Source organism: Phocoena sinus, chromosome 4, assembly GCF_008692025.1.
Source record: "Phocoena sinus isolate mPhoSin1 chromosome 4, mPhoSin1.pri, whole genome shotgun sequence".
Taxonomy (NCBI): Eukaryota; Metazoa; Chordata; class Mammalia; order Artiodactyla; family Phocoenidae; genus Phocoena; species Phocoena sinus.
This window is the reverse complement of record NC_045766.1, coordinates 74,170,543-74,190,519: the sequence shown is the minus strand read 5'-3', so window position 1 is coordinate 74,190,519 and position 19,977 is coordinate 74,170,543. Positions and strand designations below refer to the sequence as shown.

Sequence of the window (19,977 nt, the reverse complement as noted above, 5' to 3'; positions counted from 1 at the left end):
CTGCTGAACCGTCTCTCCTGAGAACCAACTTGTTGAAAGGTACACCTCAGTTAAGTTTGGACTTTATTCCTTTCACCTCCCCTTTCCTGGAACAACAGTGTGATAAATATGTGATTAGTTTGGACTGTTATTTCTTTATTGACTTATTAAGAGACATCCTTGGGCTTCCCTGGTGGCGCAGTGGTTGAGAGTCCACCTGCCGATGCAGGGTACGAGGGTTTGTGCCCCGGTCCGGGAAGATCCCACATGCCGCGGAGCGGCTGGGCCCGTGAGCCATGGCCGCTGAGCCTGCGCGTCCGGAGCCTGTGCTCCGCGACGGGAGAGGCCACAGCAGTGAGAGGCCCGCGTACCGCAAAAAAAAAAAAAAAAAAAAAAAAAAGAGACATCCTGTGTGCTACTGCCTTGTGAAATTATAATTCCCACAGTCAACCTGTGTTAAATAAAATGTTGGCAAAGACCACCTCTTGGTTTCTGAGCATAATTTGCCCCCTTGAAACAAAACACACTGATATAGACAAGTGCTTCTCAAACTTTTCCTGCACATGTGACTCACCCAGAGGACTTCTTAAAACTCAGATGCCTGCTCCCCACCCCAAGAGATTTGATTCAGCAGGTCTGGGCTAGGCCAAGAAATTGTATCTCCAGTAAGCTTCTGAGGGATGGAGACACTGCCAACTGGAAGGCCACACCTTGGGTGGCACTGGCTTAAATTACGTAGGAGAGGAAAGAATGCTGGGACTGAAATCCGAAGACCTCTGTGCACATAAGCACAGAGAAAGCGCCTGGGAGGGAACTCACAAAAACGTTCACAGACTTTAGCACTGCCTCGGGTAATAATGCACTGGTACTTTCTTCTTCATGTTTTTCTCTATTTCCCAAATTTTATTCATGTGTTTATATAAACACACAGATACACACAACCTCCTCTAAATCTAGAAATTGTATGTGTATATATGTACCTATATAATTTACTTTATACACATACATTTCTTAAAGAGCTGTTTGTTGTTCTTTGGCAGCCATGTCACTGGAAACTTGTAATAAGCTTGTGGACAATATAACCCACAGATCTTTTTTCTCATACCTATGGTCAAGTCAGCTCATGAACTACAACTGATCTTTCACACTTGAGGACTGACTTTAGATTTACTATGAGGCCATATGATGACGTACAGTGCATGGGACTGTAAATCAACCCCTACTGTAACGTTCACTAGTCCCGGAGGTTCCCTGAATGTTTGTTTGTTAAGGTGAGAACGAAGGCCATGTGTGCTGTCTTAGGTTCGTCTGTCCTATCCTTCCTACTTTGAAGAGATCCTGCAGAATGATAACCTGGAATTCTTCACTTACTTTGTCTTGGACATTTGCTGACATTTCACAGTCTTTCCCAAGCAATGGCTCTATCTTTACGTTATTCTCCTTGTGGTTTGAGCATAGGTTGGTGTTGCTGTCAACGCTGTTGCCATTTTTCATTAAACCAACCCATTCTGGGCCTTAGTCTTTCCCGGAGGCTATATTTGTCCTTGCTTACATGCTTATTTGGATGGAATCTACAGGACTGTCTGCTTAGTCAACCCCCTTGTGGAAACTGTCCACCCCCCTCCACATGCAGGGTACAGTGGGGGTGGTCATGCTTATACATGTAACACCATACCCAGCCATAGGGGTTTGGTCTGGGAGTAAGCACAAGGTCCAAACTGGATCAATTAGTTCCTTCCCAGGAATCTCATTCTGGGAGAGAGACAGAACCTTCTATTTCAAAATGACTAAGCCAGTGACACACACTCGAAGCTCTTTGGTGAGCCTATTTTCCATCGTGAGGCAGAAAGCCTGTGCACAGACCCACAGCACGAGTAGAGACAGGGATGAAGACGGATCCATGTTAACGTGTGCTCTGAAAAGAAGGCGCCAACCTCCTGTTGCTGTGACTCTCCACAACTCCCTGATTCTTGCCATTCCTGATGCTGGAATTCCATGACTTACCCCAGAAGCCTTCCAATAAACCATCTTTTTTGTTCAAGCCAGCTAGGTTTATTTACTCCAGAATAACCTTAGTCAGCTGTGATACTGATTTATAAGAAATACGTATCTGTTCCCGGTCCTAGTTCCAAGCACAGCTCCTAAAACCCTGGGAATTTCCTAAGCCTGGAGAGCAAAGGTGTCTTTTGCTATGTTAATGAGGTGACTTTTGGAAAGCCCTTAGGAAACTCCTGGATGGAGGTTGGTTGCCAGGGAAACCAAGCTTGTGATTAGCTGGTTAGAACTGTCGGTCCCACCCCCCTAACCTCCTGGGAGGGGAGAGGGGCTGGAGACAGACTTCAGTCACCAACCGCCAATGATTTAGTCAACCGTGCCTGTGTCATGAAGCTGCCATGAAAAGCCAGAAGGACGGGGTTCAGAGAGCTCCAGGTTGGTGAACGCCGGGAGATGAGTGGAAGGTGCCACGCTGGGAGAGGGCATGGACATTCCGGGCCCTTCCCCCAACCTGGCCCTGAGTATCTCTTCCATCCGGATGTTCCTGAGTTCTATCCTTTCATAATAAACTGGTAATCTGCTAAAATGTTTCCCGAGTTCTGCGAGCCAGTACAGCAAATTAATGGAACGCAGGGAGGTGGGGTCACTGGAACCTCCATCTACAAGCCGGTTGGTCAGGAGCACAGGTGACAACCTGGACGTGGGATTGGTGTCCGCTGGGAGACTGGGGTGGGGAGGTCTTGTGGACCGAGCCCTTAAGCTGTGGGATCTACCTGGAAATAGTGTCAGAATTGAGATAACTGGCTTAGTGATGTGGAAAAAGACACATTGGAATTAGTGTCAGAATCGTACCAACCCGTAGGCCTTCCTTTAAAACCCTTGAACTCATTACAGACCTTTCTAGGTGGCCACATTCGTTTTATTTTAAAATTCATTTAGTTCTTTCCCTTTCCCCCTCACTGTGCTCATTAGTGATGTTGGTTAGAATTCTGCCTTTTAAATCTTTCCACTCCTCTTGCATCATCTTTCCTTTAGCACCCTGTTCACAGCATTCTTTTTTTTTTTTTTCCTCTGTACCTCTTGAAATTTACCTTTCGCACATCTACAGGCTGTAGTGTGGTCATAACACGCAAGAGTAGGTACAGGGCAGCATTCCCCTCTCCCAAGGCTGCTTCCTTTCAGTTCCGACACAAAGTGAGTTGTTTGCTTTTAGCTGCAGGAGACTTCCAGCTGACTTCTGGATAATTAATGATCTCTTCGTCCTCCTAAGCAGTTTGTTACGAGTGACTCTTGCCAGCACATAGCATTTCCACTGGTTTGAGTTCTAAGCCCAATGTAACAACAAGGTGAAGACCATTAAAGGACACTTTCTACACCTGCCACCAGACTGTGGGGTGGAAAGACATGGCAGGAGGATCTTTAAGGTGAATGTCTGGTTTCACCGGAAGAGGATGAAGAGGCCCAGACACGGGGAAACAGACCCCACGTCCCCGCTGGCTGTGTGAGTCTCCACTGGAGAGACGCAGGACATCCGAATGGAAAGGATGACCTGCAGAAGGACGTGGTGCAGATAAGAAGGAGGGATGGATAAAAATGTCTGCAGCCAGAAAAAGGTAATCTAGGAAAATTATGTGTGTTCTATCATCACAAAGTGACAATAACCACAAACAGAAGAACGGCTTAGAGGATGGGACAATAAAGAAAGGTTTAAAATTGATGGTAAGAGGGGAGTGATTAAGTAAACTATGATATATCCAGAGAGTAGAATTCCACAGAACTATCAAAAGTGGCCTTATAGGGATTCCCTGGTGGCGCAGTGGTTGAGAGTCCGCCTGCCGATGCAGGGGACACGGGTTCGTGCCCCAGTCCGGGAAGATCCCACCTTCCGCGGAGCGGCTGGGCCCGTGAGCCATGGCCGCTGAGCCTGCACGTCCGGAGCCTGTGCTCCGCAAAGGGAGAGGCCACAACAGTGAGAGGCCTGCATACCGCAAAAAAAAAAAAAAAAAAAAAAAAAAAAGCGGCCTTATAAAATTATGTAAATGAAAACACTGCACAGTTGACTAGCCTTAAAGGCAGGTTACAAAACAGTTTATTCTGTGAGACCCAATTTCTGTTAAAAAGAGACACACATACATACCTCTGGTATACTGCTTCCTAAACTTTGATATGTATACAAATCTAGGGGTCTGGTTAAAATTCAGATTCTGATTCAGTAGGTCTGGAGTGGAGAGGCCTGAAATGCTGCATCTCTAACAAGGTCCTAGATGCTGTGGCTTCTGCTGGTCCCATCGACCAGCATTAGTAGCAAGGATATACACCAGGGTATTAAGAGTGGTGTTTCATGGGTGATAAGGCTTTATTTTAGTTTTCTTCTTCCCTTGTATCTATTTTCTAATTAATTTGGGTTAAAGAAGGAAAATTAATGGGCATGTGTTGTTTTTACGTCATGAAAAGACAAAATTCACTTACTTTAAAAAGAGAAAAAAGGTGAAGCAAACCACAAGGTCATGAGAGATATAATAAAACTGTGAGGAGGAGCCTCTATAAAATTCAAGCGAAGGAGGAAACACGCACACCTAAAAAAGGCTGGAGGGGCAAGGGGAAGTGAGGGACATTGCGAGAACAAGTCTGTAAGAATTCTGGGGCCATCGGACGAGTGGTATCAGAGGACAGGATTGTTGGAATCTGCGGCATAAAGAGGCATATTTTACATGGAAAGAAAATTAAAACGAGCAGTGATAAGACAGGTGCAGCCCTGCACTGCCTGGTGTGGGCAGCCTTGCCAGGTGCACAGAGGGGTCCAGTTGGGCCCGCACCGCCTCAGGGATTCAGGAACTTGAGAGGAGAGCTTGTCCTGCCGGCTCCAGTTTGAAGGATATTCTCTATGAGGAGCGACGGGTGAAATCTGGGCACCGCTAGAAAGCTAATAGGGACTTTTAGAAAGGCAGGTCAGAGGTTATGCCTGCAGCCAGAATGTATTAGAGCTGGGTGACTCCCAGGAATGTAGGCGTGAGGGATTTGCAGGGCCACGTGCGTGGCTGGACAGAGCTGGGCTCCCCGTCTCACGGGGCTTGGGCAGCAGAGTGCGTGTCCCCAGAAGCCTGCAGAGAGCAGTGTTTCTTTTCTATAAAAGGTCCAGCCTGAGCCAGACCTCCAAGAAGGCCCTTACTGTCTTTGGTGGTGACAGCAGAAGGGACAGGGGTGGGTGGTGAGAGCTCTGCTATTTGGCACAAAACACTGAGTGACAAGCCACAGAATTCACACGGTGTTATCACCATAGGTAGGGATGAAATTCAGGTGCTCCAGATTCCTTAACCCACACTAGGGCTGATCTGAGACCGCAGAGAAAGGGGCCGTTGGCAGGTGCTATTTATTATCAGTGACTAGTAATTGCTTTGCAACACTGACATTAAGACTGATATCAAAGTTATAAAGTGGTATTCACACCCTCAGAGTTAACCAGAGTCACCCACAAAAGGCGGCCGGGAGCTAGCCCTCCAGGCTGGAGTCTGCCCTCTGCTGGACATCATCGTGATGACTTGGATAAAAGGGAGTAAAAAGAAGTCTCGGGAACAGAGAGAAATTCTGCTACTTCCAAGACCCCGACGCCCATAACGCGGAGACACAGGAACTCACAGAACAGTCAGTGGATGTAGTGGTAAATCCCCTCCACATATACAGTAGTTAATGATCTCTGAAAAGCAAATCACTCACTGCCACTTAGAACGATGCCCTGCAGCTCACTCCCCTTTCCTTCAACCCTTTCTAGGGCTTTTCCCTGTATCCATTTTCACTCTTCCATTTCCTGAGAAATATGAAGCATTTTCTAGTAAAACCTATTTAGGGAGCTGTTTGACTACAAGCAGGTTAGAAGTACTGGCTCATCCTATGAGAGGCCTGTCAGGGCCAAGGGGCCCCGGGAGGACTGGCAGGTGGGCTCTCTCACCCCCTGCTCCCTACCCCGAGATGGTCACATCTCCACGCGCGTCACCTAGTCTCACTCATGCTCTTATAAAACCAAGTACACCTGTGATATTGTGCCATAGTAAGAAATACCTAGGGCTTCCGCGGTGGCGCAGTGGTTAAGAATCCGCTTACCAATGCAGGGGACGCGGGTTCGAGCCCTGGTCCAAGAAGATCCCACATGCCACGGAGCAACTAAGCCCGTGCACCACAACTACTGAGGCTGCGCTCTAGAGCCTGTGAGCCACAACTGCTGAGCCCACGTGCCACAACTACTGAAGCCCGCTCCTAGAGCCTGTGTTCCGCAACAAGAGAAGCCACCGCGATGAGAAGCCCACGCACCGCAACGAAGAGTAGCCCCCACTCGCCGCAACTAGAGAAAATCCGCACACAGCAACAAAGACCCAACGCAGCCAAATAAATAAATTAATTTAAATAAATAAGTAAAATCAATAATAATAATAAAAAGAAATCTCTATCTAGTCTTCACCCCCCGCCCCATTTCTGGCGTAAGAGCTTTTAAAACACTTGGAATTTCTGACTGATGGGGTGAGAGGAGCATCTCTTGTTAAATAAAGTCATGTCTACTTGTGGTCTAGTAAACTTCGAATATGGACTGTTGGCAGATTCTATGGAATGAGGGACAAAGCTGTCCTAAAATACTGAGTGTTACTATTCCTGCTACATTCTATATCCCAGAATTTCTTTCAGTAATTTTGAGGGTGACTGTAATTTCTCAGGTCTCAGTATAAGAAAATGTCAGTGAAAGTGATCTGGAATGAATCCCAACCACTTCTCTCAAAGAAGTGAATTAACTGTGAAACTTGCCACGTGCACAGTCACCGCCACTCAACCCTCTTGTACCCGGGAGCACGGACGTCAGCCAGCAGCAGGGGACCCCCCACTCTGCGTCCAGCCCTGACCCCCGCCCCGACGATACTGGTCTAAACGGCCCCACGTTCTCCTCTGTCCTCTGTCCTCCTCACGGCAGCCCGACTTGATTTTCTTGATCAAACTGCTTTCCTGCTCTAAGACTCTTGCTAGTGCCACAGTTGCTACCGATTAAAACCTAAACTCTCAGACTCCATCGAAAGTCCCAACAGTTTGGTCCCCACATACTCTGCCAACCTAATCCCCCATTCTCCGCCTTCCTCTCTTTCTGTCCTCAGCCACACCCACTTACACACTGTCCCTGAAAAACATGGGCCCAAGCTGCCCCAAGACCTTTGTTTAGGTTGTTCCCTCTCCCTGGATTCCTTCTCCCTCCATACCTGCCCGTCAAAGTCTTCCCAAACCTCCAATTCCACCCCCTCCAAGAAACTACTCAGGAGGCTCTTCTGTTCTCGCTGGGTGTGGTCCCTCCCTCTCTGCCTCAAACCTCATGCCTAATGTACTGATAAACACTCCACAGTCAGGCTATTTAGGAAAGCGTTTATCTCCCCTACAAACCTCCAGGCCCTGGAGAGCGCTCTGTTTTCCTCCCAGCACAGGAGCTGGGAAGACAGCAGATGTGAACTGAGGACAAGAGGAGGGGACAGACACCCTGCGTGCCAACAGCCGTGCCAGCCCTGCCCACGCAGAACTCGGGACTTCTGCATACTTACGGTTTCCACAGTTGAGACCACCAAGGCCGAATGGGCAACTGCAAGTCAACAAAGAAAAAGAATAAGAATTAGTTTCAAATATCAAAAGAAATAACTGAGGCAATTTACCAAAGTAACTTCTAAATAAGGTTTGGAACAAATTCATCAGAATAAATGAACACGGAGCCTACCTCATGCAGGTTTCATTTTCAAGCCTATATCCATCTTCACAGGCTGAAAGAGAAAAAAAGGAAAATCCAGGAACGTGTCTATTGACTTCCCTCGGTCCAAACTGACAGTTAATAAAACCAGCCACCCTAAAGGCCACAACAATATTCTAGATCCAGCAGGCTACAAACAGCTTTAGAATTACCTAAAACCTGGCCTAAATACTGTTGCCAGCTCAACTCAATTCTACCAAAAAAATTCTTAACCTCTTAGTGATTCTCAGTTTCCCAGCTATAAAAAAGAGGATAATAATAATATCTGTTTTATAGTTTCTTGGAGGAGATTAAGTAAACTAAGGCATGCAAATGACTTAGCGCAGCACCTAGCGCATAGTAACCACTAACTGTTTGTAGCTGTAATTATTATCCAACATATGCAATTATTTTTGCAAGCTCTCCGTGGCCCCTGTGTAACATCCTTCTGTAAACACAAAGACAAGTGCTTCACTTTCTTTAACGTAAGTCAAACCTTTAACCAGCTGTTGGCTCCATCAACCCCCTTCCATGAGGAAGTGAGAGCTGTGACACCTTTCAGAGCCATGGTCCTGGTGGGTGCCTCAGTTTCCATAAGAGAACGCTCACCCCGTGGTCTGTGTAGTGGATTCTAGACACACCTAGATGAGCCCTAATCGGCACATCACCCAAGACCATAGCTTTGAACCCTCTGGCAGTACAGCTCATGGACCACTGCTTCACTGAAAGCCTGTGGGCCAGCCATTCCCCTGGATCAGCAGTTCCTGAACTGATCTGATCACGGAACATTTTCCGCATTACAATAAGCCGACAGAACGCCATGAGCTGTAATGCATGCCTGGATGAAAGCAGACAATATGAAATCTCCTCTCGGACAAATTCACTGCTGCAAGGAATGACAGAAATTTGATTCATGATTAATGTGTGCCATGCGCCGCATACAAGAATCACAGGTAAGAAAAGGCACAAAGCGTAGAGCAGCGATCTCTGGACAGACAGCACACACGCTGACGGTGAGATGTGAGTGCCAGCAGCACACGTGGCTCAGAGGCTGCACGCCCTGCAGGCTGGGATGGGAGATCTCTCGCAGACCTCCTGCATCCTCCTTTAAGGATCAGTGCATACTAATATTACCTACGTAGATGTGCTTAACTTTTTTCTTCCTTCTATTTTTTAGTGTTAGACACTGAATGTTCCTAGCATCTATTTTGTTGTCATAGACTATTGATATGTCACTAGAGGTTTGTGGAATGGTTTGGAAAATGCTGTTCTAAATAATCTAAATTCTCTCCCAGCAGACCATGAGAGCTGTGAGCCTGTACTGCACTGTTTGGCCCCCTGGAATCACTCTTCCTGAGCTACGCTCTCTTCATTAAGGGCAATCTATTACTAGCAGCAGCCCCAGGCAAGCCCCTAGGGTATCTATCACAGGCTGTCATGGACCACATTGCCACAATACCACTCAGTAACCCGGTGACGTGGATGCTCCAGAGAAACTTCTTTTGGACCCTGGGGCCTAGAAAAATGGGGATGGGCCTAAAGAACTGTACTTTATTTGATGGCCGCCACTTCTTTCAAAATCATGTTTCTCTCTGCCTCAGTGTCCAGGAAGCTCAGAACTTGAGTGAGCGGCCTATCTTTAGGAAACATGCGGGAACTTAAGGTATATCTTTTTGCTATTCATTCTCCTTCTAGCCTCAACAAAGTAGTCATTTTATTTCTCCTTCAACCTGATTTACCTTTCAAATTAAATCTCATCTTGTTACAATGAATTTTCATTAGGCACTTCAAATCTTTTTTGCAGCAAGGTACAGCATAATCATATCCCACTTCAGGGAAGAGAAATGAGGCCCCTCTCCCAAATCTTTGATACCTTTGAGTTCTCTGAGCTGGCCTTACTCAGCTGGGGCCTTCTCTAAGGAACAAGCTGAGACCTCCTGTCTCCCCGGCGTGGAAAGCACCATGCCCTGGCAGTCCTTGTGCTATGGCCGGGTCGTGGGAGCAGGGGAAGCCGCCCCTGGATGACCCATGGCTCTGTCTGCAGGGCAGCTACACAGAGACTGCTGGCATCCCAGTGACTCTTCCCCGCCCGTCTCAGCACTGAGGCAGGCTGATGTCACACTAGTCTGTTCTATTCTGAACACTTCTTCCTGGAAATATTTTTACAGCAAATCTACCCACCCAACCCTCATCTGCTGGGTGGGAGCTTTCCACCCCGTGGCTGTCATCCAGCCAGATGTAAGGTCCATCTGTTGTCCTGTCTATGAGCTGATGGGCTGGGCTGTTTTCACTTAGCTTCAGAAGTGGCCTGGCTCCCCGGTATAACGATATTTCCTTATTTCAGATGGGCTCGTTCAGTCATTCATCAAAGACTGAGTGCTACCGTGGGCCTGGTGCTGCTCTAGGGGCTCTTGGAGGGAAACCTTGTCATAAGGCACTCCAGTGCGCCTTAGGATCCAGCTCCGCACCTCCATGCCCTAGAGGGACCCTGACCCGCAGAACACTGAAGATGAAATGAATGTGTCAACAGCCAGCATATACACCCCAAGTGGGCTTCCCCTATTGATATGGAACACAAGCAAATTTTACCCTCTGGACTTTTAAATAAAAGGCCAGAAGTACATGGTGGAGCCTTCAGGGCTCTTTTGTTCCCTTGCAGGAAGCCAAATCAAGACCTGCCAATCTTGTCCTGTCATATACGCTGCCCTACCCTCCAACTGTTCATTCAACAGACGTTTATGGAACCCCGTAATGTGCAAGCATATTCTAGAGACGGGCACCCAAGGTATCTGCAGCCTAGTCAGAGAAAGAGACCTGCAAACAGGTGGCTGGAATGCATCAGGATATCTGCATGATGGACGGAAGCTAAGACATCTACGGGAAGGACACCTACTTTAATTTTACGTGAGGCTTTGAAAGTCTGGTAAAGACGTTTTATGTGAGACACTGAGAAGGTGTGTGTGTGCCAACAATAATAAAGAACAATATGCAGTTGCTAACGTACAACTGTTCATTGCAGAGATTTAGAAAACACACACCCACGTGCCTTTAGCCTCGATCTACACCAGGGACTGACCCCGGATTTGAGGTGTCCGAGAGGGTACTTCTTTTAACTACCCCCGTGCTCCAGCACCAACGGCCAGAAGATGTCACTGTAACCCCTCAGAACCCAGCTGACCGGGCTGTGGTCCAAGGAGCTCCGGGATCCATTCATGGAGCTCTGATGGCCATGGGTGAAAATCTAACCAACAGGATACTGCAGAAACCAGGCTGCATAGGGCCTCGGCCACAAGCCCAAAAGCTAACCACGGTTTTCTTATGCCGATTCTCCGGTCATTACTTGATAGACATAAGGTTTCCGGTGCCTGTGACACTGCATCTGGTAAATCCCTGACAGCTCTGCTATTGCTGATGCTAGTCTGTAAGCGACACAATTATAGAACTAGTGACTTGGAAAGAGAGGGAAATGACTCATGCCAGTCAGAAGCAAAGGTGGCAGGGCTGCTCTTGAGGCCACCTGAAATTGCAGAGGCACTGCGTACAGAAACGACTGCCCCACGTAGCTACACGGCCTCCAGCACACAGGGACGTCAGCGCACTTCATGTGTGAAGGATGTTACCTTCACACACGAAGTGGGCTCAGTGGCCCAGTTTCTAAGACGGGCCAGGAGCACTTTGCATGAAACCAGATAAGAGGGAACTAAGAAGCATCACCTCTGTATCAAAGCAGCAGACTGACAGGGCACTGAGAAGCGCTGTGAGCTTCAGAATCAGGCCTGTTGCCCCACAGAGTTGGGCCCCCTCTTCAAACCCCACCCCAGCGCCTGTGTGCAGAGCTGAGGAGGTGCACTTTCAAAGCACCGAAGTCAGAGGGTCTGAAGTGCAGGATGAGAGCACTGCCCTGAAATGTATTTTTATCCTCTCCTCTAACGGGAAGTACTGACAGAAATAAGTGGCATGTCACCTTTCCCCAGGAGGCCATTTTTACTCAGATTCCAGTACATCTGTCACCAGCAGGCACTGACTGAGCAGGAAAACTGGGCCATACACGTTCTCATGTGATGCAAGGCCTAAGGCTATGTGATGCCTTTATGCTGCTAGTTTTCCTGTGATCACGAATTGCAGCAGGGTTTCGTAAGTCAGGGTACCCAGTGCTCTGGACTTGAATTCATTTTATTTTAAAGCAGTATTCTTGCACTGCACGCGCTGACCAGCCTTCGTCTCAAACTGGATGAAGTTGATCCTCACCTAAGAGATTAGCAGAATTAGGTTTCTGCCTTGAAACCCTTAAAACCAGAACTCATTGGTTCAACAACGACCTGGGTAAAATACAAGGGCAAAGGCTGATGGCTTACAAAGTACCTCCATAACCACTGCCCTCTTTAATTCTTAGAATATCCAATGAAGTATCACTGCACCCATTTCACAGAAGAGGAAACTCAAGCTCAGGGAAGCAAAGTGACTTGCCCGAAATGATACAGGACGGGCAGGCAGAGTGGGACTCTGACTCAGGTCTCCCGGGCTGCCAGCTCCCACTAAAAGGTACAGCCCTGCTTCCGTGCTGGTATTTTCATTTTAAAAGATTAGCAGACAATAGAATAAAGCTTTGGGAATTAAAACAGTAATTCTTCTAATTTCCTCTAATTAGGAGGAAAAAAAAAAAAGGCCTGGCCACCCCCAGGCATTCCATTCTCTTTTCTTTTCCTTTGAATCTGGTTGGCCAGACCAGTGTGCACCAGTCAGAGATAACGCTATTATTCCAGGGAGATAACGTATTCAACTCTGCTGGGAGCCAAATAACTAGAACCGGTTACCCCCAGATTAGAACAGTCACCCCCTAGAGCAGAGACACTGCCCCAGGCAGAGAAGAGCACCTCCCCCACCCCCTGGGCCACAGAACCCCAGACCGGCCGGTACCTCGGCAGGAGTGGTCCATCTTGTTGAACTGGAAGTAGCCAGACTTGCACTGGCACAGCGCGACCCCGTCCAGATCGGTGCAGATGGAGGTCTCTTTGTCACATTCTGGAGTCTTCCGCTTGCACAAGCTGCCCGCTAGAATGGAAAAACAAGACAGTGAGACAGAACAAAACCTCCTCCACGTCGAACATTAAGATGCGTGAACTTCCTGTTTCAAGAGGCTCAGAGAACAGTTTCCAAAAGAGCCTGCGTGGTGCGCCGCTCCTCTCAGAGGGCACTTCTGCACTGCCTTCTGCCGCTCCTCCCCCGAGTCGGCCCCCAGGTCTGTTAGTAAAAGTTCGCGGGGCAGAAAACAAACCCAGAAGAAACGGGGTGCGGGGTGCCGTCGCCAGCGCCAGCGTCCCCTGCGAACACAACCCTCGACGGGTGGGATCCTCTGCACCTTCACGCTCTAGGGCTGCAGGGGAGAATCGGCACAAACCCAGAAAGTGTGACCCGCTCTCTTAGGAAGAAGGCCTGTCTCGGCTGAGGTGTGTCCCGGCTCTGTGTCTGTCTGGCCTAAAGGGATGCAGCGCCTGCTGTGGCGGGTAGCCTGCTGCCTAGCACACTGATTCCGAGGAGAGGTGTGGAAGGTAAGCCGGGCTGTATGTGTTCTGTCACTGTCCGCCTGCCCACCATACGGATGCCCGCCTGGGGCTTGCTTGGATCTGGGTCGTCAGCACCTGGCCATGTGGGCCAGGCTCATTTCATGGATGACAAAGAACTCTTTCATTGTTATCCAAAAGCATTCATTGTTGGGCATGTGGCCCTGAGGTTGTACACAGTGAACCCTCTCTCGGGTTGTATACAGTAGGCCCTCTCTGAGGTTGTATACAGTGGACACAACGAGGGTGCTTTTTACCATCTAAGGTAGGTCTAACAAAAAAACATACGTAATTGGGGTATACAGACAATAGAACAAAAACATGAAATCACTTGGATAGTGGACAGTAACTTATTTACACTATGTACAGGGTGAGACTGACCTACGCCGCTGTTTTTGGTGGGCGTGAGCAAGTCCAGCGTGAGGAGACAGCCGAGGAAGGGCCACGTGTACACTGGGCAGTGAGGTGTGGGCTCCCTTCTCCCACCTTAAGGAAACCAGCTGCCAGCTCTTAACACAGCACAGCTATACCCCCACCCCACCCCAGGCAGGTTCTGGTGACGGGGACCCCGGCATCTGCCTCCTTGTCTGAGTCTCGAGAGCTCGGGGCCAGTGGGTGGCTTGGTCACAGGAGGTTAGTTTAGGACACAACTTCAGCTCTCAGAGCTGAATTTCCTGCCTTTATCAGTGGAAGCTGGCATGCTAAATCAGAACCTATTGGTGTGTGTGATACAATTTCCTTTGTTTATTGTGAAAGGTCTGTATTTAAGGGAGAAAAATGAAAAATGGAAAATCTCACCAGGCAAACACGGTGAAGCTGGCACAGAGGAGCACTAAACGGCCACAATCTCTCATCTAAAGCCTTAATATAAAGAAATATCTCCAGCACAGAAGGCCGTCCAGGCTGGTACTAGTTGGCGCAGCAGCCAGCCTGAGTTGCCTGGCCTGATTAGATATTTTCTGGAAGCCAATGTCACGTTTTCCCTCCACTCTGCCCACGAATCCCGCCTGTTGGGAAATACCGCTCGCCCTGCTGAAGCAACTCTTCCCGGCACAGAAGCAGATTCACTTGAAGACAGGGAAAGCTGGCCCCGCCTTTGCGATGGAGGGGTTGCTATCCTCAAAATTCTTAAAGAACATTCCTTTATCAGTCCATCCAACGGAACCACGTATCATGCCGTTTTCGTTTTCAGCCTGCCGATGTGATTTTTCTGCATCTACAATTCCCATGCTCCTTCCTGCGCATAACATCCGCCAAACAGACAATGAGAATTTATGTGAATCTAAGGCTGGGACGCTCCCTGGGGGATTTCCAAGGGCTCTAAACCTCTGGAGAGATGAGAGCTACAGTTCTTTGAAAGGCGAGGAAGTAGATGTTTTGTGAATTGAAGGGGAAGAAACTGCGCTTGCAAGGGCAGCGGCCAGAGTGGCCCGGTGCCTCCCACGTGTCGGGAACGCCCGATGTCAGAAGCTGACAGCTCCCCCTTGTCCAGCCCGCCTCTCTAGCACTCAGAGAGGTGAGTGAGGGACCAAGCAGTGTGCTGGCAAAACCTGGAGAAGCCCTGGGAGGGAAAACAGAGAGGTGAGGCTGTTTTCAGCCAAGAGGCATGGCCGTCTTTGTTCTCAGGGGCTTGGAAAGCAGAGGCAAAGAATGGGCACCAGTACATGTAGAGGCAGGAAGTCTGTGGGAAATCTCTGTACCTGCCTCTTAATTTTGCTGTGAACCTAACTCTGCTCTAGAAAAAAGTCTTCAAAAAAAAAAAAAAGGGACCTTGGCAAGGAAGACAGGAAGGAGCTTTCCTGTAAGCTACATCTGAGCAGTTGGAAGAATGGGGGCCAGAGAGTGGGCAGGGCCCTTACAAATCCAAATATCTTGCCACTTGATTTGCAAAACATGAAATACATTTACTAAGGACAAAAAAAGTAACCTAATATAATGCTGACCACGTAGCATGTATTCCACACGTGTTTAGTGAACTGCAAGGTCCCCTTCCTACTTTCTGGGGAGGAAAAACTGGAACCTTTAAATCACTGGCAAGAGAAAGAAACTAAAATCAAAGCAGAGTACCGTGTGATGGGGCAGGAACTTTTTAACCAATTCCCCAATGAAGCTGAATGATAGCAACTTCAACTCCAGAATGCTTAGCTCTCTCTCTCTCTCTCTCTCTCTCTCTCTCTCTCTCTTTTTTTTTCAAGTGAATAGCCCTTAAATGGGCAAAGCTCTAGCATTTATCCCTGAGCAAAAGGTTAACTGCCAGGTCTGTAATGCACAGTCCATAAGGAGGGCTCTCCAGACCTGCTCTTACAAAGCTCTGGCTCATCGGGAACGTCCTGGATCTCCAGCAGGCAGAGCACCAAACCTGCTACCTACAACTTAGTCTAGCATCTGGGCACCAGATGGGGAGCTTCCCTCCGACTCTGTGTAGTAAAATGAGCGAACCAGAGCCAGCTCTGACCACTTATGAGACACAGCAGGGGCAAGCCCCCCTGCATGAGGAAGCACTTTTGATTCCAGCAGAGTTTTCCCATCCCAGAGGCGAAACCTCCCCTCCAAGACCCAAATCTGCCTTCCAAACTTGTTTCTAATCCCTTTCTTCAGCTGCCTCACATCAGATGCACTGTAGAAGCTTTCAACAAAAACAGATAAAGAACAAGAAAAGAGAAATCATGGACGGTGAGCAGTCTGCCCTCTAATCTTCTAGTCTTGTTTCTGTGCAAATAGAATTTGCAAACAAATACACAGAAAGACGGGTGATTCTGTACATGCTTTTTTTTTTAACCTAATGGTATGTCAAGGTGAAGGTCTGGAGTCATTGACAAGCATGTACATTCTGTGTGTGAATTTCTATCTCCCCAGAGAGAGGAGGAACCTTTCAAGGGAAAGAAGAGTGGTTTTTGCTCCATTACATCAGCTCCTACATCCCTTCCAATACTAATGCTGGATAGAAGAAATAGAAACAGTATGCCAAGGACTGGGGGCCTTCAAGGCTGGGTGTACAGGACTCTGTGTGTGTGTGTGCACGCGTATGTATGTGTGTGTGTCTGTGCATGTGTACACAAAGATGCACAAAGGCCTTGTGCTTAACGCCCATTTCAGGCTGGTTCTGTGACAAGTTTCTTGGACCTGAGCCCTGAATGCCTTACACGTCTACCCTCGGTCCGTGCCTAACTGAATGGGTGGGGTCCTCCCAGAGGGCCTCTTACCTCTAAAGATCCGCCTCTGAGAACCCAAGAGCTGGCAGATCTCAGCAGAGGCCCTGCAGGAGTTGACACATTTCTGCATCCCATCGGCCAGGTCGAACAGTGTCACGTTGGAGGCCAGGGAAAAGGTGGTTTGCAGTGACATCACCACCGCACTGGGCTCCCTACAGGCAAAATATGTAGGTTTTAATTGTCCTAAAATGACATGTGCGCCCCAGGGCTTTTGGAAAATGAGTGTCCTCCCCATTCTCCAGTGATGGCCTGGGAGAGCATGAAGTGCCAGTGACCTTGGCCCTGGATCACCCTATGGCCCAATCAAAACAAGGCCCAGTTTTGCGGCCATCACCCATGTTAGAACATCCTCCCCTTTCTATAGACTGGTTCACAAACGAATATAATCCTGTTACTTACCTAGAAGCATGAGCTGTGGATCGGGTATAACCAGGTAATGTTGAAAAACACACATTTAACTGAAAGGAAGAACAGGTTTATCGTTAACTGTGAGTCAGACAAAAGCCTTAAACCTAGAATGAATTTCCTATTTTCAGGATCAAATAGGCGTTTTCCAGCCATCAAGTTGTCAGCAGGCAGCCTTACGCAGGAGTGGTGTCTTTTTTGTTCCTTTCTTAAATGCCTTTCTGCTCTTATTCTGTTGTTCCATGAGTACAAAGGGAGAGAGGCAGATAGTAAATCAGTGGGGAAAATCTTGGCAGGAAATGATGTTCAGAACAGCACCCTTGGATGCAAAACATCTTCAAAGGAGCAGATCTCTTCTAAGACCCAGGGTTTCAAAAACCTCAGAGGCAACTGTTTATTTGGACTTTGCATAGTGAACAAGCCTCACTGAAAAGGCTGGGTTCCTTTCAGCTACCCCAGGTCTGGCAGGCCTGACACAGACCCCTCATAATCTACAATGAGTTGACCTAACTCACAGATAGGTCCTCTTCAATAAGGCTCTCCATAGGAAATTACATTACATGGGTCAAGAGCCCTTTTGTTGAGAGCAAATTAAGAGCGACTCTCCCTGTGTTTGCCTTGTGCTCTCGGAAAGAGCAGAAAATCCCTGTGGGGCATGAAGTACCATGCCTGCTTCTCCACTCCCCGCCCCCCCCACCCCCGCCACCGACAGTAGGGGCTGGGGATTCCTTTTATGCAGCAGAGGGTCTCAATACCTTGACCAATGCAACCCACCTGTCTTCAAAGCCTGTGTGTCAGACACATCTCACCCTTCACAAGATGGATTCAAACACAGGATGCTATCAAACCTTTTTTTGGCTTTGTATGACATTACTTTATATTCACAAGGTAATGATTTATTATTACTTAAAATTTTTTTTCCCAGGAAAGAACAGAAATAGCACATTTCAGAACAGAACGGCACCTTGGGAAAGACTACTTGAGTCATAGCCTAAATCTTCTCTAGTCATAGCCAAATCTTCACTATATCTTGGGGGTGGGGATGTCACATCACTAATAAATTATATGTTGATACTGGGTAAAAATTAGCAAATCAGATAAGTCACTGAGCACCGTGTAATGGGAAGGACTGTACCTCTGCACAAGTTTCTCAGCCTCTGTACTATCTTAGAAGGAAATATTGACCTACAACCGAACTAAGAGGCAGCTGTGGTGCAGTGCCAAGAACACCAGGTATAGGGTTAGTAGACGTAAAACCCCGTCATATAGTAAAGAATTTGACCTTACTCAAAGAGAGGTCTGGCCCTTGACTCCTGGGAGGTAGTTTCTAAGCCTTTGGAATGTCCTGCCTTTGTTTACCTGGAGACCCTGCGCTGCTCCAGATAATCTAACAGTGTGATTTATGGTGGGGATTGGGGTTACAAAGGGTAACCCAAAGGGTTACCTCTCCAGAGGGGCTGGAGACTGAGGTCAGCCATATGGGCAGTTGACTATCTGTGTTTTGGCTCTAGACACCAAGGCTCAGGTGAGTCTCCCTGGTTGGCGATACTCTATGAATACTGTACACATCATTGCTGAGAGGAGTTAACCCTGTCCATGACCCCATGGGGAGACGACGACTGGAAGCACTGAATTTGAATCCCTCCTGGACTCTGCCCCATGCATCTCTTCCCTTAGCTGACTGTAACCTGGATCTTTTCACTGTAATAAACCGTAACCACAAGTATAATAGCTTTCAGTGAGATCTGTGAGTCCTTCTAGTGCACTATCAAAACTGAGTGTTTCTTGGGGACCCCCAAACTCGCAATTGCTGTCCGAAGTGAGAGTGGTCTCTAACTTTGCACCTGCTCTGTGTAAACTCAGGCAATGTCACTAACTCCCAGAACCTGCCACTTTTCCCTCTGTAAAAGTGTTGGCAATACCTCTTATAGGAGTGACGCACCTGGTAAAGTGCCCGTCACAGAGTAGATGCTCAGTAGATACAGAAATGGAATTGGAATCTACATTTTACACAAATAAAACCCATGGTCCCATAAAATCCTATAGGTTTTGGCTAATATACTCTTACCCATAAAGAACAAGTAAAATTAAAATCAGAAATCAATCTCTAAAACTTATTTTAATGGCAAATTTCAATTTTCTGAACACCGAATCTTAGACTACGGTAGCAGCTGAGAGGCAAAATTTACTATCTGAGCTTCATTTCTATCTCTTCTTCTTTCCTCTCCATTTTTCTTTTTTTTCTTTCTTGTCTTTTTCCTGACAAAAAACAGGCAAGGAGGGAAAGAAGAAGAATCAAAGGCCCCTAGATAATCTACTCAGTGAATTCTCAACCCTGGGTAATAGGATTAACTGTTCCACCTTTGGCATTCCCTTGAGAAAAAAGCATCATTCTCTCCAGGTTCCAAAACACAGACAGAAAAATCACACAGCATGTCAACAGCAGATGGGACAGTAGGATTTTCTGGGTCTTTCCACTTCACCAACAGCTCTTATTGGTGCATGTCACCTAAATGTCTGTAACTATGAGTCTGAACATGGAAAAGAAATGCCAAGGCACCGATAAAGGCTGCATGGGAAGACACATTAGAAGAAATGCTTCTACAGGCATCACTGGTTCTCAACACCTCCCTTCTACTTCTGAAAGGCCTTTAATTTTACCCTAAAGTTCACCTTCCAAATATAACAGAAATGAACAGCCCAGGAGATACAGCTGATCCCCAGGATGTTCCCGATTCTGAATAAAATCTGTTCTAGAAACAAAGGACTAGCAGGAAGATGCCTTTTGGGAAACCTACCGTTTTGGTGATCTCATTTTCAACTTCACGGAGGTCTGAATGTTTTTCCACGGTGGTATTAAGAAATATTTTCTTCAATTTAAACTCTGTCACGAAGGTTCTAACTGAAAATGAAAACATAACCTGTTAGACTTCACAAGGTCCACCTACGCATGGCTGAGTGTCTGTAAATCTCAAGGCACCCAACTTTCCTCCACCTCCCAGGATGCTCTCTGTGCATTTCTTTCTCCTGGAGGGTGGAGACCACTCCTCCCTCTTCGGGGCTCCTCTAGCAATGGGAG

At 47.6% G+C, this 19,977-nt stretch overlaps 1 protein-coding gene across 4 annotated transcripts in view; it reads right to left on the bottom strand.

Moving 5' to 3' along the window:
* Nucleotides 1–19,977, bottom strand: part of HEG1 (heart development protein with EGF like domains 1) — an 82,124-nt gene that overhangs the window by 14,816 nt on the left and 47,331 nt on the right. For all 4 annotated transcript variants that reach the window (XM_032630124.1, XM_032630125.1, XM_032630127.1 and 1 more), the window contains 6 exons: nucleotides 19,697–19,800; nucleotides 16,893–16,951; nucleotides 16,485–16,645; nucleotides 12,638–12,772; nucleotides 7,712–7,754; nucleotides 7,542–7,579 (listed from right to left, as the gene is read on the bottom strand). In XM_032630124.1, the coding sequence (XP_032486015.1) occupies nucleotides 7,542–7,579; nucleotides 7,712–7,754; nucleotides 12,638–12,772; nucleotides 16,485–16,645; nucleotides 16,893–16,951; nucleotides 19,697–19,800 (540 nt within the window). The remainder of the gene's footprint in view (nucleotides 1–7,541; nucleotides 7,580–7,711; nucleotides 7,755–12,637; nucleotides 12,773–16,484; nucleotides 16,646–16,892; nucleotides 16,952–19,696; nucleotides 19,801–19,977) is intronic.